At 50.0% G+C, this 14870-nt stretch overlaps 1 protein-coding gene across 1 annotated transcript in view; it reads right to left on the bottom strand.

The window, feature by feature from the left end:
• The window catches only part of ABCA13 (ATP binding cassette subfamily A member 13), a 335379-nt gene that overhangs the window by 186919 nt on the left and 133590 nt on the right, over window positions 1–14870 (bottom strand). The window contains exons 37-38 of the mRNA XM_070477641.1: window positions 10117–10274; window positions 8716–8946 (exon numbers count right to left, since the gene is read on the bottom strand). Of these exons, the coding sequence (XP_070333742.1) occupies window positions 8716–8946; window positions 10117–10274 (389 nt within the window). The remainder of the gene's footprint in view (window positions 1–8715; window positions 8947–10116; window positions 10275–14870) is intronic.

The following is a 14870-nucleotide window of genomic DNA, read 5'->3' as shown; positions in this document are numbered from 1 at the left end:
CACAAGGAACACGGAAAAGGGCTAAAACCAGTGGGGAAAGTGGAGTGAAGAAAGAATGGGAATTTGAAGAACCTCAAGGCACATCCTCAAAAAATAAGCAATAATGATAGAAAAAGGAAACAGCTTCCAGGGGAAACGCCTGGCAGACACTGCGTGACCTGGACGATCAAAGTTCTGGTCACAGTGTGATGGATGGACCCCTAGCACCCAGCAGTGAGGAGCAAAGAGACAAGGCACCACTCCTGTGACTCTCCAGCCAGAATGTGAACAGGAGGAGCCCACAGTGAGGGGGTGCGCAAAGCGAGGGCTCTACCATCTGCAGGAACGTCCAGATCACCAAGTCAAGGAAACAGGAATCCTTGTTGCTTGATGGCTGCTCCAGAGATGGGCAGTGAGCTGAGTGAAAACTCACGTTTATGAATCAGATCCTTTTGCTCTGAAGGACAAGGGTGGGATGACTGAAACATGATGGGTGAAGACTGCCTGGGGGTTCTTTGTTCTTAGAAGTTGTTCTCAAAGAGTAAAAATAAATAACTAGAACATGAATGTCAGGTCCTTGTTCCCACTCTGGACTTGATCTTTTCATCCTCTTAATGCTGTGTAAGAAGAAGGCATCTGAGCTCAGGCACCCGAGGGAATGACACTCGGGGCCCTCTTAACAGAGAGACAAAGGAAACCCTCCTAGAGGAACTCGGCAGGCTCGGGGGAAAGAAACTGTCCATCTCACATGGGTAGTCTGACCTTCCTAAAATACTACTAGAAGCTTTAGGTTTATTAAAACTGCCCTAGGACACTAATCATGGAGGGACATGCTGTTGGGCGGGTGGGGAGGGGGTGGTATAGAGGATGTATGGGAAACCTTGGTACCTTCGGCTCCACTGCTGTGAACAAAATCTGCTCCAAAAACTAGTCTGTTCAACACCATGCTACTCACATTCATCCTATGTGCATTATGTCAGTAGATTCTGTCTTCACCTCAGAGATGGCTATAAACAGACTGCATCTGCAGGTTAAGGACTCCCGCTCTCCTGGCCCACAGCCCTACACACAGTAAGCACTATCCCTTACACTGGAGACATTGTTCAATCGCTCAGTTGTGTCTGACTCTTTGTGACCCCGTGAACTGCAGCACACCAGGCTTCCCTGTCCATCACCAACCAACTTCCGGAGCTTGCTCAAACTCATGCCCATTGAGTTGGTGATGCCATCCTATCATCTCGTCCTCTTTTGTTCCCTTCTCCTCCTGCCTTCAATCTTTCCCAGCATCAGGGTCTTTTCTAATGAGTTGGCTCTTCGCATCAGGTGGCCAAGGTATTGGAGCTTCAGCTTCAGCATCAGTCCTTCCAATGAGTATTCAGGGTTGATTTCCTTTAGAATTGACTGGTTTGATCTCCTTACAGTCCAAGGGACTCTCAAGAGTCTTCTCCAGGATCACAATTTGAAAGCATCAATGGAGGGATGGGTATGTAAATGCCAAAATAAAGACAGTGATGACCACAATCAAATTCCACATCCCAGTCTCACTGGCCTGGGGCCTGTTTAGGGACCATGACTTACAAGGACATGATCACAGCTCAAGCGAAGCCTGGGCTCCAGCTGCAGAGGCTGGTGTGCTGCTGGCAGCCCCTCCTCGCCCACGAGGAAGTCGTCAGGCAGAATGCAGGCAAACAAAAGAGAACGTCCTGGGGTGCGGTTACAGTCCCGCTAACCGTAATCGAGCACAGACACAAGACAGCAAAGTCAATACTCGCCAAGTATAAAGACACAAAATTGGTGGAGATGGGTATTTTATAGACAATACCAAACAAAAGCATTTTTTAAGGTGCTTAATCTCTTTTCAATTTAAGAAAGCTTTCTTAAATAGATCCAAATATACTATAAAACTATATTTCACTAAATCCCCTATCTGAGGTATATGAAATGTTGGCTGCCCCTAACAACAGATACTTTCTCGTTTAGCATCTGTGTGTGTGACAGAGAGAGGAGATGAGACTGTATCAGTCAATATTTATTTGGTACCTATTACACACAAAGCGTGTGCTAAACGTAGCGGGTGGAAATTACTGCAAGGAACTGGAGGAGCAGATGAGACTTTCAAAGTAATTGAGTAGCCGGTTCTGTGACTCCTCACTGGGCTTGTGTGGGGAGGATGAACAGGATGTGCGGTGGGAGGAGGGGGACCCTGGAAGACAAAGGGCAGTTCACGGGGAGGCAGGTGCGGGGCAGAATGACTCCTTCAAGGAGCAGAGCCTGGAGGCCTCTGTGGGTCCAGTGCGCTGGAGGCCCGTGACCCTCTGCAACGGTCACAGTGTTTGAGAGTGGATTTTACGGCATGCAATTTAAGCAATATGCTTTTAAAAAAGAGAGTAAAGGGAAGGAAGATTTTTAAATGCCCAAAAGGGACGATATTCACTACCTTGTGATAAACTATAATGGAAAATAGCCTGATATATATATATAACTGAATGACTTTTGCTGTACATCAGAAACTAACACAACATTTACATCAACTATAGCTCAACAAAAACAAAGAAGTGTTCAAAAAGAACATGGACGGGTAAAGTAAAATTATTTTGGAGAAGAAAGGCAGATACTAAACAGAAAGAAATATTTAAGGAGTACAGTATTTTTAGAAGTCATGCTATGATGAAACAATGATCATGACATTAAAAATATTAAAAAATGTTTAATTTCCGAATAAATCACTGCACAGGTACTCTGGAAATAAGTGGCAAGAAAAGTAATATTGTAAGTCTTCACCTTTGTTTGTTTTCTTGCTATCTGTAGCCTGTACTCAGCATTATTATATTACTCGATCCAATTGAAAACTGCATGTGAAAGGGAAGATTTGTCTCTTTTAGCAATGAGAAACATGGAGGTCCAGCCTAGGATGCAGGACGGGCTTCCCCGTGGCAGCAGGTACAACACAAGAGCCGGCTCACTCCCCGGAGCCCACACTCCCTCCTCCCCAGTGGGACAGGGGACAACTCAGGGACTAGGGGAAGAGGTTACCAGGGGGAAAACGCTGGGGTTACAAACAGGTGCAATCACTTTGGGAAGTAGCTACCTGTCAAGATTACAGGTCTGAAGGTTCATACCTTTGTCCCAGAAATCACACTTCTGAATCTAAGGCGAGGACAGCAGAACACCCCCCACATCCTGTTCACCGACATCTGCATCATCTTATTGACAGTATGGAAATACTGCAAACGATTTAAGTGCCTACAAGGCAGAAGTGAGAGGCTGCATGATGGAACTTCTTTGTGTTAGAAATTAAGCAGCCATAAAGATAATGGTTATGGGGGAAATGGATACTGCTTGAGATAAATAGCATTAATTGGGTAGCTCCTGATTCTTTTATATACACATACATATATATATATGCAATGAGATTTCAAACCTAATTTAAAATTCTGGGCAAGGGAAGTCCCTCACCATCCAGTGGTTAGGAATCTGAACTTCCACTGAAGCGAGCACAGGTTCAGTCCCTGCTGGGGAATTAAGGTCCCACTTGCCCTTTGGCCAAAAGTAAATAAATAAATGCAAATTATATAAAGGAAAATAAAAAATAAATTAAATTCTGTGTGTTAATTTTATATCCTGCAACTTTACTATATTCATTGATTAGCTCTAGTAATTTTCTGGTAGAGTCTTTAGGGTTTTCTCTGTAGAGGATCATGTCATCTGCAAACAGTGAGAGTTTGCCATATGACCCAGCAATCCCACTTCTGGGCACACACACCGAGGAAACCAGATCTGAAAGAGACACGTGAACCCCAATGTTCATCTCAGCACTGTTTATAATAGCCAGGGCATGGAAGCAACCTAGATGCCCATCAGCAGACGAATGGATAAGGAAGCTGTGGTACATATACACCATAGAATATCACTCAGCCATTAAAAAGAATTCATTTGAATCAGTTCTAATGAGATGGATGAAACTGGAGCCCATTATACAGAGTGAAGTAAGCCAGAAAGATAAAGACCAATATAGTATTCTAATGCATATATATGGAATTTAGAAAGATGGTAACGATAACCCTATAAGCAAAACAGAAAAAGAGACACAGATGTACAGAACAGACTTTTGGACTCTGTGGGAGAAGGCGAGGGTGGGATGTTTTGAGAGAACAGCATCGAAACGTGTATATTATCTAGGGTGAAACAGATCACCAGCCCAGGTCGGATGCATGAGACAAGTGTTCGGGGCTGGTGCACTGGGAAGACCCAGAGGGATGGGGTGGGGAGGGAGGTGGGAGGGGGGATCGGGATGGGAAACACATGTAAACCCATGGCTAATTCATGTCAATGTATGGCAAAAACCACTACAATATTGTAAAGTAATTAGCCTCCAACTAATAAAAATAAATGGGAAAAAAAAAGAAATAAATTAAATTCTGGGCAAGTTCCTAACAGGCTGAAGGTCTCCACGGAGGAGAGAGGAAAGAGACGGGGGTGAGTTGGGTGTGGTCAGAAATCAGTGAGAAACCACGAGAGGGGGCCCAGGGGAGGCTGAGCCAGGAGGCTGGCGAATGAAAGGGCCCAGCAGGAGAAGGGACACTCCCACACGCTGGGGTGGAGGTCCCAGGGCTGGCCCATCCAGGGAGAGGGGTCCCAGGGTGCAGTTGTGGCCACCTGCCGCATGGCCAGCCTGAGGGACGCCCAGACATCCACACAGGCCCCAGTCACACCGCACCAGGCCTACGCTGGGGTCCCCTCCATCAGCCCCGCTCCCTGCTCCTCGGGGCACCCAATTTCCAGGGGAGCCACGGAGCCAAGGGGGCAGACATGCCAACAGCCTGAAGGCAGGACCACAACCCATGGGCTCTATGTCCAGCACCTGGACTAGGCCACCCAGAACTCTGCCAAAACCTCGAGGGCCATCCCACGAGGCAGCCAGACCCGGGCTCCCTGAGGCAGGTCATCACGACCCAGAAATGAGGGCAGCATGCAGAAACCTCCATTTCTACCCTGAGACGAACCCTGTCAGCGGATAAGAATCCCTACCATTTAAGGCGTCACCACACGTGTCCTAGGGCAGCCAGAGCAGCCACGGTCAACAGTTTGACAGAGGTCACTTCACTGTTGCCCCTGCTTCAGCAGGCCGCAGCTTTCTGTTGCACTTCAAGTCAATTTTCCATCAATTTTTCTAGCTTTTACCAAAATAAGGGGCTTCTCAGGTAATATTAGTGGTAAAGAACTGCCTGCCAATGCAGGTAGACGTTAAGAGACTCAGGTTCAATCCCTGGGTCGGGAAGATCCCCCGGAGGACAACATGGCAACCCACTCCAGTATACTGGCCTGGAAAATTCCATGCACAGAGGAGACTGGCGGGCTACAGTCCCTGGGGTCGCAAAGAGTCGGACACGACTAAAGCAATGCAGCATGCAATAAGAATAATGCTTATGAAGGAGGCGAGTGGCTTAAAAAGACCTGGCAGACGACCTAAGTGACACACACACACAGGAAAATAGCAGGGCGGCCATCTCTCCTTGCTGCAGTTCAGGGCAGGGCTGGAACGTGCGACCACAACCATCATGTGAAAGAAAAGAAGGAAACGACTGGGGAAAGGGAGAGAGAGGAGAGAGGGAGCAAAGGGGAGGAGGAAGGAAGGGAAGGAGGGACGGAAGGAAGGAGAGAGGGGGGCAGTTACTAAGAATACTGAAGGATCTGATTTACATAAAGCACAGTTCTCAATAAGCCTCTCCTTGGACGTCCATGCTGCCTCGAGACAGTACTGACTGGTTGCAGGAAGCACACTGATTAACGAAACATTTAAAAGCTAAGCATCTGCCCAGAACTTAAAGACCCTCCTCACCACGTTCCCTGCAATGCTTAAAGCCATAAAATGGTCAGGCCGATCCCTCCCCAACACCTCCCTCCACCTCACAACAAGTATCACGGGATTCCTGAGGGTCCCTACTTCACTGGCAGCAGAGTAAGATGCCACTTATACGAAAAATCACTTGCTCCAGCTGTGGGTTTAGTTGTAAATAAGTGAGCACACACAAGAGAAGCGTGAACACTCGTCGTTACTGGTGAGTGTGTTTGGTCCGAAAGGCTGAGCCATGCCCCCTCAGGCTAAGCAGCCCTAGCTGAGTCCAGCGAGCGCAGGACACGTGTCCATCTGTCCACACCAGGCACCATACACCAAGAAATACCCAGAGACACAGACAACTCCAGAGAGACACCGCATAACACGTCTGCACGTGATTGGCAATCCCCTCTTCTTACAGTTCAAAAGAAACTCGTCTTCTTCCTCAAGTGACCTAGGCTGGCGAAACAACGCCCGAAGGCACCTCCTCTCCATGTGCAGAGAAGCTGTGATTCACACCACATGGAGGCTCCTAACGGTACGGATCATGAGCTTCCTAGTAACTAGTGACTAGATTCCGGGATGACTCAGACTGGTCACCTAGACTTCAGAGGACAGTGCCCAGTAGCGTGTGTGGCATCACCACAGCCCAGACCAGCCGGGTCTCCAAGCAGCTGCCCAGGCCATCCACCCAGGTCCACAGAGAACCCCGACCCACCCTGACTCAGGCACCGTGGGAGGGGGTCTGGGAAATGCCCCGTCTGCTGCATCCACACAGGCAGTACGGGCGACAGCCAGAAGCACTGGACAAGAGGTGCCTTTTCCTGGAGCACACACGCAGTTTAATTCCATTGTTACCCCAAAGCCCCAGCAACAGTCTCACATTCCAAGGCAAGAAGGACCTTTACTGCTTTGCCTGGTTCATTCCAGGCATTTAACTATTACGGGTAATTCCTGGAATAATTATTCCATTTTAAAGAGCACAAAACTGAGGCTCAGGAGTTGAATGACTCATCCGAGGCTGCAGGTACTGGAGGGAGAAAGGTGTGGGCCGAGACCCATCGCCTCCACTGTGACAGGCTGTCCCCACAAGCCAGACACATTCTCATCTAGGAAACACTCATCAGGACGTGAGAGTGATCTGGTTGCAACATCTGTCACCCCGCTGATCACCAGGGTGACTTGGCTGACCTGGCTGCCTAGGGGTCTGTCCCCTTCCTTCCTCACCGCTCCACGGGTATCCCTCCCAAAGCTGCAAGCTCAGGTGAAGAGGATGACCACCCCTGATAGAGAAGGATCAGGCTTTGGTCAAGGGTGTTCCAGTAGCGGTGCTCCCCTGCTAGAACCTCCAAACAAGCTCTCAAGGAAACGCTGATCAGCAGCCACTGGGCCGAGCGTGCACCAATGCAGCTGGAATGCAGCTGGGCACAAAGACCCTCAGCATCCAGGCGCAAGATGGCAAGTCAGAGGGGGTCACGGAGAGGACCACAGTCGGGCAGGCAGAGGAGGTGGGCAGAGCTGCCAGGACCGCGGGGTCAGAGCTGCCTTTCAACAGGGGTGGCTTCCATGTCTCAGCTGGAAGGACAACAGAGGGAAAGCCGGCCCTGACAAGAGGGTTAGGACTCCAAGCTCTGGCTGAGGAAGCAGCTCATATCCATCCTTCCTGGTTGTGAATCAGGCTGTCCCCTGTTGCTCTGTAGGCCTCAACTGCTCTATTCACAAGAACAAGATGATAGCTGACGGTCCATGGAAGCCAGAGCATCACCCCCAAGGTCATGGCCCATTCAAGTTGATGCACTCTCAGAAAACCTAGGTCCAAAAGCAGCACTATCATTTATAAGCCCTGCAATTCAGGGTAAAATTAGCCTATTGGAGCCTCAACCTTAAAACAGGAATAATAAGTTACAAAGTTAGCAAGGGAAAATAAAATACATTCTATGCATAAAAGCTGTTTGTAGCACTGCAAATCTTTTACTGCTTTCCAGTCTTTTATGACCACTTATTCCAGAGAAAAGTTGTAGTGGCTGCCGTCACCTGGAGTCACACTGATTTACACACAAACGGCTGCTTTACCTCCTGCGTCACTAACCCCGGCATGTGCCTTCAGCCCCCAAATCCCTTCCAAAAACCAACCAAAAGTTCAGCCTCTAACACTCTAGGAGCCTCGGTATTTTAATTCTCGCGGCCACTGAGAGTCCCAGGTGTTACTCTGCACTATTCTCGGGTAATACATAAAAGATGGCCCAAGGTTCCTTCCAGACGTTTTTAATCTTCAGCGCTTGACTTTTATTTTAAATCTGCAGTGCTTTGTAAAACTCAGATCTAGCTAACAATCAACCTCAAGGCCCCCACTGAGGCCATTGTACACAAACTAGCAACTTCCTCCTGGAGGAAAAGCCTGGCTCTGGCTCCCTGGAGCATCCAAGAAGAAACCACATCCAAACTCCAAGGGGCAGGTGCCAGCACGGGAAAGGAGGGGGAGTGGGAGGGGAGGAGAGGGGAGGAGCATCGTTCGGTGTGTGAGCTTCTGCCCATCTTTTCCCAAGGCGGGGCTGGGACTCCTGAGCAGAACTAGGTCCAGAGAGAAAACAGAAGGACGCCTCCAGGTGAGGAAACAGGACCAGCCAGCCTCCTTCTGCTGAAACTGTCTGGAGAGCTAGTGCTTCTGGATTAAGGAAATCAAAGTTCTCAAATATAAAAATGCTATCCCCCTTAAAGAACCACAATCACCTATCGAGTGCATTAAATTCATATAAATGCCATGCCCGCCGCCAATTGGAGCTGGGAAATGAATGAAATGCACAGGGTCCCCAGCACGTCCTTCCCTGCTGCCTCTCCCACACACAGCAGCAAAGCACGGACCAGAGAAGCCTGCTCGAGCATCTCTCATCAGCAGGTACCTCTTCTAAGGTGGTGTCTGAGAGCCCGTAGCCTGTCAGGTGCAGCTGGTGGAGGTTCTGGTCGAGGGCCTGGAAGAGCCCTTCGAAGCAGGCTCTGTCTGCACCCTCAGGGATCATGTAGCTCAGCTCGCCCCGGCTGCTGCCTCGAAGAGATGCTTGTGGGATGTAGCTCTGGATCAGAGACGTGGCACAAGCTGTGTCCTTCAGGTCATCAGCCTCCAGAACAGAATGCTACCCCCCAAGAAAGCAAGAAAACAGTAAGGAATGCAAACCCAAACATACCGAATTTACATCAACTGGTTTCACCTCTAGCCCTAAGCAAATTATTTTGAAATTTCAACTCCAAGCAGCAAAATCAAGAAATAGCATTTCCAGGATGCATTGCCTTTTCCTTTTTAAATTTAAATCTAGTGGGAAAGCTGGCCAGGCAAGATGTAACACTAATTGGTCCCCAGGTACATGGGACAGGCCCCTAGGAGGTCTCTGCTTACAGACACCCTTGCTGCCTACGGAGAATCCTGAAAGCCACTCCAGCCCAGCAACTGGACGACAGGATATAGAGCCTTCCCAAAAGGGAGACAAGGACCCCCACCCATGGAGGAAAGCCACCACCACCACCCCAGGACAGCAAGACACCCTGAATAGAGAGGAAGCAAATAGGAACCTGGACTCGGGGCCACCAAGGATCAGACCATCAGGACTGGGGGGTAGGGGGCGACTTAGAGACGTCAGCCCTGAATCCCAGCCCCAGAGCAGCTCTGGCCCGCCCCCAGCTGACACAGGGTAATGAGGATGCCTCTCATTGAGAACTCTGACTTCACCCTTTCTATGGTACAGCTTTAGCCTCTGAACCAAGCATCAGGGTCAGAAAATTACCTGGGAACATGCGGGGCCATGACAGTGCCCAGCCAGCCACTCAGGCCAACCCTGTTTCCCATCAGGGGCCCTGAATCCCACCTGACTCCTCCTGGCAGACAGAGAGCATCTGGGAGGCCCCACTCACTGCTGTAAAATTAATTTTAGCATCAGGGCCTCTGTACACAAAGGCCTCCACGTAATTACCACCTCCCTTTCCAGCCTCATCCCTGGCCCTCCCACCTCCCTGCCCCTGCCTCCCAACTCCACACCCACAGTGTGGAGTTTCTCTCTTTCTCGGGCACCCTGTTTCCTCCCCAAAGACTGAGATCCCAAGGACCCTGTGCAGAAAGCACACACTCTATTTTGTCACCTCCCCCAAGACCCAGAGCCAGCAAGGCCCTGCTGGAATTTGGAATAAAGATTTGCTGAACGACTCGACTGCAACATGGAGATACTGTAACTGATGAACAGTCTCAATTCGTCTCCTCCATTCCCCCAACCGAGGAGGGACACACCTCCCTGTATTCGCAACCAGGGTCTCACCTGCCTGCTGAGTGTCAGGCGGAGCCCCTGGGAGTGGGCCCGGGTCAGGCTGGCAGGGGGCCCGGAACAGCGGAGCCGCCCCCGCTGCAGCACGGCCACATGGTCACCCAGCGCCTCAGCCTCGTCCAGGTGGTGGGTGGTGAAGATGATCGTCCGACCTGCGACCCAGGAAAGGGGGCATCAGATCTGCACGGCACACCGGGGGTTCATCCCCTCCCTCGGGTGGAGGAGCAGGGGCGGGGGTGGGGGGTGGTGTCAAGAGCATCACACGGTTTTCAGTCAGTTGAGATCAATGCCCGCCCCCCCCCCCCCCCGCCCAGTCAGAGCCCTGGAAACACCTCGGGGTTAGGACATGGCTTCTGCAAACCCACCATCACAAGGTGTGACACTGAAGGGCAAGCCAGGGGGTCCCTGGGTCCAGTTGCCCCATCTGTGAGCCCCGAGACAGATCGCTGAGTGGATGTAGAGGAGAAATTCATGGAGAGACAGCTGAACGGGACATCCTTCTCTGTCCTCTGATCCTCGACTCTGCACCCTCAACCTCACTATCACCTCTGCCGGACACTGGGAGAAGCTCTGTCCTATGGAAGCACTGCTACCGCTGCATAAGAACACCGGTAAGCACCGTGGAGGGGGGCAGCGGCCAAGGGGCCGGCCGACACCCTTGTCAAGTGATGTGACCGCGAGTCATGGGGCACCACACCTACCTCCTCCTGGGGAGAGCTCACAGCGGCCAAGACCACAGAGAGAGCATCTGGGCGCTGGGCGGGGGCAAGGTGGGATGGGCACGAGCCAGGGCCTCCCCAGGGAGAAAGAGGGCACATGGCCACTTTTCGCAGAAACAAGTGATCAGTTTATATGTATCCTCTACGAATTCTCACATCTGGTCACATTTTCCAGCCCTTTCTGGGGGAGGAAAGGGCCCAAACTGACCTCAGGGGGCCAGAGGCCAGAGAGCCTGGAAGGCATTTTCAGAAAGTTCATGTCAGTTACGTGAAGGGACAGTCTCAGGACTTTTACTTCTGTTGGCTTGGCCAAGAAGTTTTTTGGGGACGTGACGGAAAACTCTGAAAAAACTTTTTAGCCAACTCAATACATTCCCCTACAGGCCTACATCAAGCCCAATTCTACCTATCCTGGTTTACTGAATAAACGCACTGATTGATTCTTATCCCAAAAACAAATTTTCCAAGCGCAAAGGCTGAACATGATTTTAATTCTGCGTGCCTCTGTGCTAGGTCGCTCCAGTCATGCCTGACTCCTTTTGATCCTATGGACTGTAGACTGCCAGGCTCCACTGTCCATAGGGTTCTCCAGGCAAGAATACTGGAGTGGGTTGCTATGGCTTCCTCCAAGGGATCTTTCCAACCCAGGGATTGAGCCTGCATGCCTTATGTCTCCTGCATTGGCAAGTGGGTTCTTCACCACTAGTGCCACCTGGGAAGCCCGATTTTAACTCTACCTAAGTTTATAATTTTTAATAGCAGAGAAAGATAGAAAGACCAGGATTCTCAATTCATCTTTTAAAAACCACATCAAAAGGAAACCATGATATGCAGACCCTAGAGTAACAGAGGGGCAGGGGGCACGGTGGCCACTTTCACCACGTAGTGTACGTGCGCTCAGTCGTGTCTGACTCTTTACCACCCCATGAACAGCAGCCCACCAGGCTCTTCTGTCCATGGAATTCTCCAGGCAACAATACTGGAGTGGGTTGCCATTTCCTTCTCCAGTTTAAATAAAAGGTATATGCCTATTCTATTGTTCACCATAGATGTGTCCGAAAGACCAAAGCCAAATCCCCTCACAACACAAGTTCCTTCAAGTCTAAGAAGATATGCTCGTCCCTGATCTGGAGTTAGAGACAATTTAGAGAACAGATGATGTGTTTGCAGACAATTAAATCATCTAAAAATGAAAAGTCAGCTGGAATGTAAACTCCCCAAAAATGTAGATGAAGTTCATAGATGTTTGATGCTTCTCAGTGGACATTTAGGCAACCTGAGACACAGCTCAACCCTCAATGGACAACTGTCACTCTACAAGACACGTCTTTACTGCTTCCCTGGTTCGGGTGCTGTGTCCGAACCCCTCTCCCCATAAAGTGATCTTTCCCACACCCACTTCTCTTTTTTAACAATAGTGATGAACGGTCACTGGCCAAGCATCCACGTACCCGGTGCTCAGCTGTACACTTTCACACACTTCTCACACCACCCTACCAGCGGCATGATCCTCTCCACTTGCAAACAGGAAAACTGTTTGCCCAGAGGAGTGAGATCTTTCTCCAGGTCATATAGGACATGTGGAGCAGGAGGGGGACGAGCAGACCAATTTGCTCTAGTACCTTTTCCATCCTTATTGCTCCCACCAAGGAAGGCACGGAAGCACTGTTCACTGTGTATCACTCAGAAGGAAACACGGGTCAGGTCCCAGGAAGACAGAACCCCAAACACCCGTGTTCTGCCAGCAGAACCTGCTTCTACTCAGCAGGGGTCGCTTGTTTTCGTGCTGCGCTTAGATCTGGTTTACAAAGCTGCGGCACAGCTGCCTGGAGGTTTGGGGCTGTTTCCAGAAACGGCTGCATTTTGATTCTTGAAAACATATTTCCCTCCTACCGATTTCCCCCCCACCCAATCCTACCGATTTTTCACGTCAATCAGCTCAGGGACTCTTCCAAGGAGTCCCCAAAAGACAACCATTGCCAAACAACCAAGAACAGTGAGAAAACATTTAACTCATAAGAAGAGAATCTGAAGAAAGTTGCCTATTTCTGAGATTTTTATCAGATCTGGTTTTGTATCCAAAGTTACAGTTACACTCATGACTCAAATGTTCTGTCAGGTGAGCCCTCAAGACCCCAGCTCTGATTTTTCAAGTAAATAAGAGTCATGAACTTGTGGTATGAAATTCGAGCTGCAATTCATGTGAGCAGGGAAACAAAATCTACTCATCTGTCTGCCTCTCACCCATCCTTGTCATCTGCCCCCACTCTAGGAGCAGGGAAATGATTTACATTTGTTTTATCTCAAAACTCCATCAGTCCCTTTAAATGGTGTTCAAAAGTCACGAGTTTTCATTTCTGGTCTCTACTTTCCTCCCCACAGGGCCTTAGGTAAGTGGATGGATGGGATCTTGGGGCAATGGGCAGGCAAGATGCTTGGGCGCAGTGTGGTCAGTGTCTCCTGGTCTCAGGTGATGACTCAGGCCTGTCCCCACCCTACCTGTACAGCAGAGCCTTGGACAAGGTCAGCCCATGGCCTCGAGCACCTCCTGCTCTCTGGGGTCCCTCAGTCCAGCTGGCTGCCCGTCCCCCAGCTTCCAGGGCCCACCTCGTCCCTCCAGGCAGCCTCCCTGCCAGGCTCTGCTCCCTCTCAGTCCAGAAGCTGGGAACTGTGAAAGTTCAGGACACCTCCCTGGGCATAGCCCTGGGCCAGGGTCCTGCTCGGCCTCATGAGTCTGACGTAGCTGCACCAGGTCCGATGTGCCCCTGACACAACCTCATGATCCTGGAATGGTCGCCCAGCCCAGGCCAGTGCCAGAAAGGAATAGAAAGCCACTCCTGCATCTGATTTTCCTGTGTCCCTCAGCATCTCCTCTACTGAAATAGACAGGACAAGATGGTCCTTTCAGGGCTTCTCCCTGACCCCAGACTAAGCTTGAAATGCCAGGAGCATCTTTCCTGCCCTAAGGAGAGAATTTGATGACTTTTCTTGGGTCCCTTCTCCTTATATTTCTTCAGGAGCAAATCCTAACTTCCCTCAGGGAGGTGAAGGCTTCAGGTCAAGTCAGAAAGGCTTTGTACCCAAAAGGGCAAAAAGAAAAGCGAAACCATGTTTTATAAGAATCAGCAATAACCCTGCCACTGATGCTCCCACACCTGCCTAGAAACACCAGGTATGTTTCCCTATTCCTGAGGTTTCTTTCCAAATTCCAGTGTTTCTATACAAAATGCCCATAGTAATGCTTCCTGGCTGTCACACGGGAGAAATCAGAAGCTGGAAATCAGTAACTGACCATCTGAAGTCCTAAGTTAGAAATTCACCTTAATAAAGATGAGAAAACAGAAGCCTCCAGACCAAGATCTCCGCTCCTCCCTTGGCCTGGTGAACCACCTCTGTGGCTGGCCCTAAGCAAACCCACACCCTTCTCTCTGTGTCTCAGTTTCCTCACTGCAAAAAGCGAGAAAACTTTTTTTTTTTCCAGATTGTAGCTGGGACACCCCTTCTGATAATCCCACAATTACTCCAGAATGGAAGCCACTGTGGATGAGTGCTTTGTCCGCTCATATCATGGATAACATGCTCGAAAGACACCACAGCTGGTGCTGAGCAACCCCCAGCCCCCCAATACCACGGGGATGTCACGATAGGTGTGTCTCTTCTCTATGCGCCCCTGGGTAATTTTTTTATTGTTTTGGGGGAGGTGGGGGGGGGGGCGTGCTTCACGGGCATGTGGAATCTTAGTTCCACTACCAGGGATGGAACCTGCACCCCCCGCACTGGAAGCCATGAGACTTAACCACTAAACCGACAAGGGAAGTCCTGGGAATTTTTCTTTTCCCCAGAATAACATATTATTGGGACACGGGCCTCATTCCTCTCCACCTCAATATCCAGGAAAGAGAACAGAGCCATATCGTCTGTCATAGCGACAGGACCGAAGGAGAACATAAAGCACTGCCCTACTCTGTGATATCGCGGGAAAAGGACATGGAGCATAGCCCTTCACGGTGACAGGACGGAAGGAGAGCA

This window comes from Odocoileus virginianus, chromosome 1, assembly GCF_023699985.2.
Source record: "Odocoileus virginianus isolate 20LAN1187 ecotype Illinois chromosome 1, Ovbor_1.2, whole genome shotgun sequence".
Lineage (NCBI taxonomy): Eukaryota > Metazoa > Chordata > Mammalia > Artiodactyla > Cervidae > Odocoileus > Odocoileus virginianus.
Note: the sequence above shows the minus strand (reverse complement) of the source record. Positions and strands in the feature narration are given on the sequence as shown.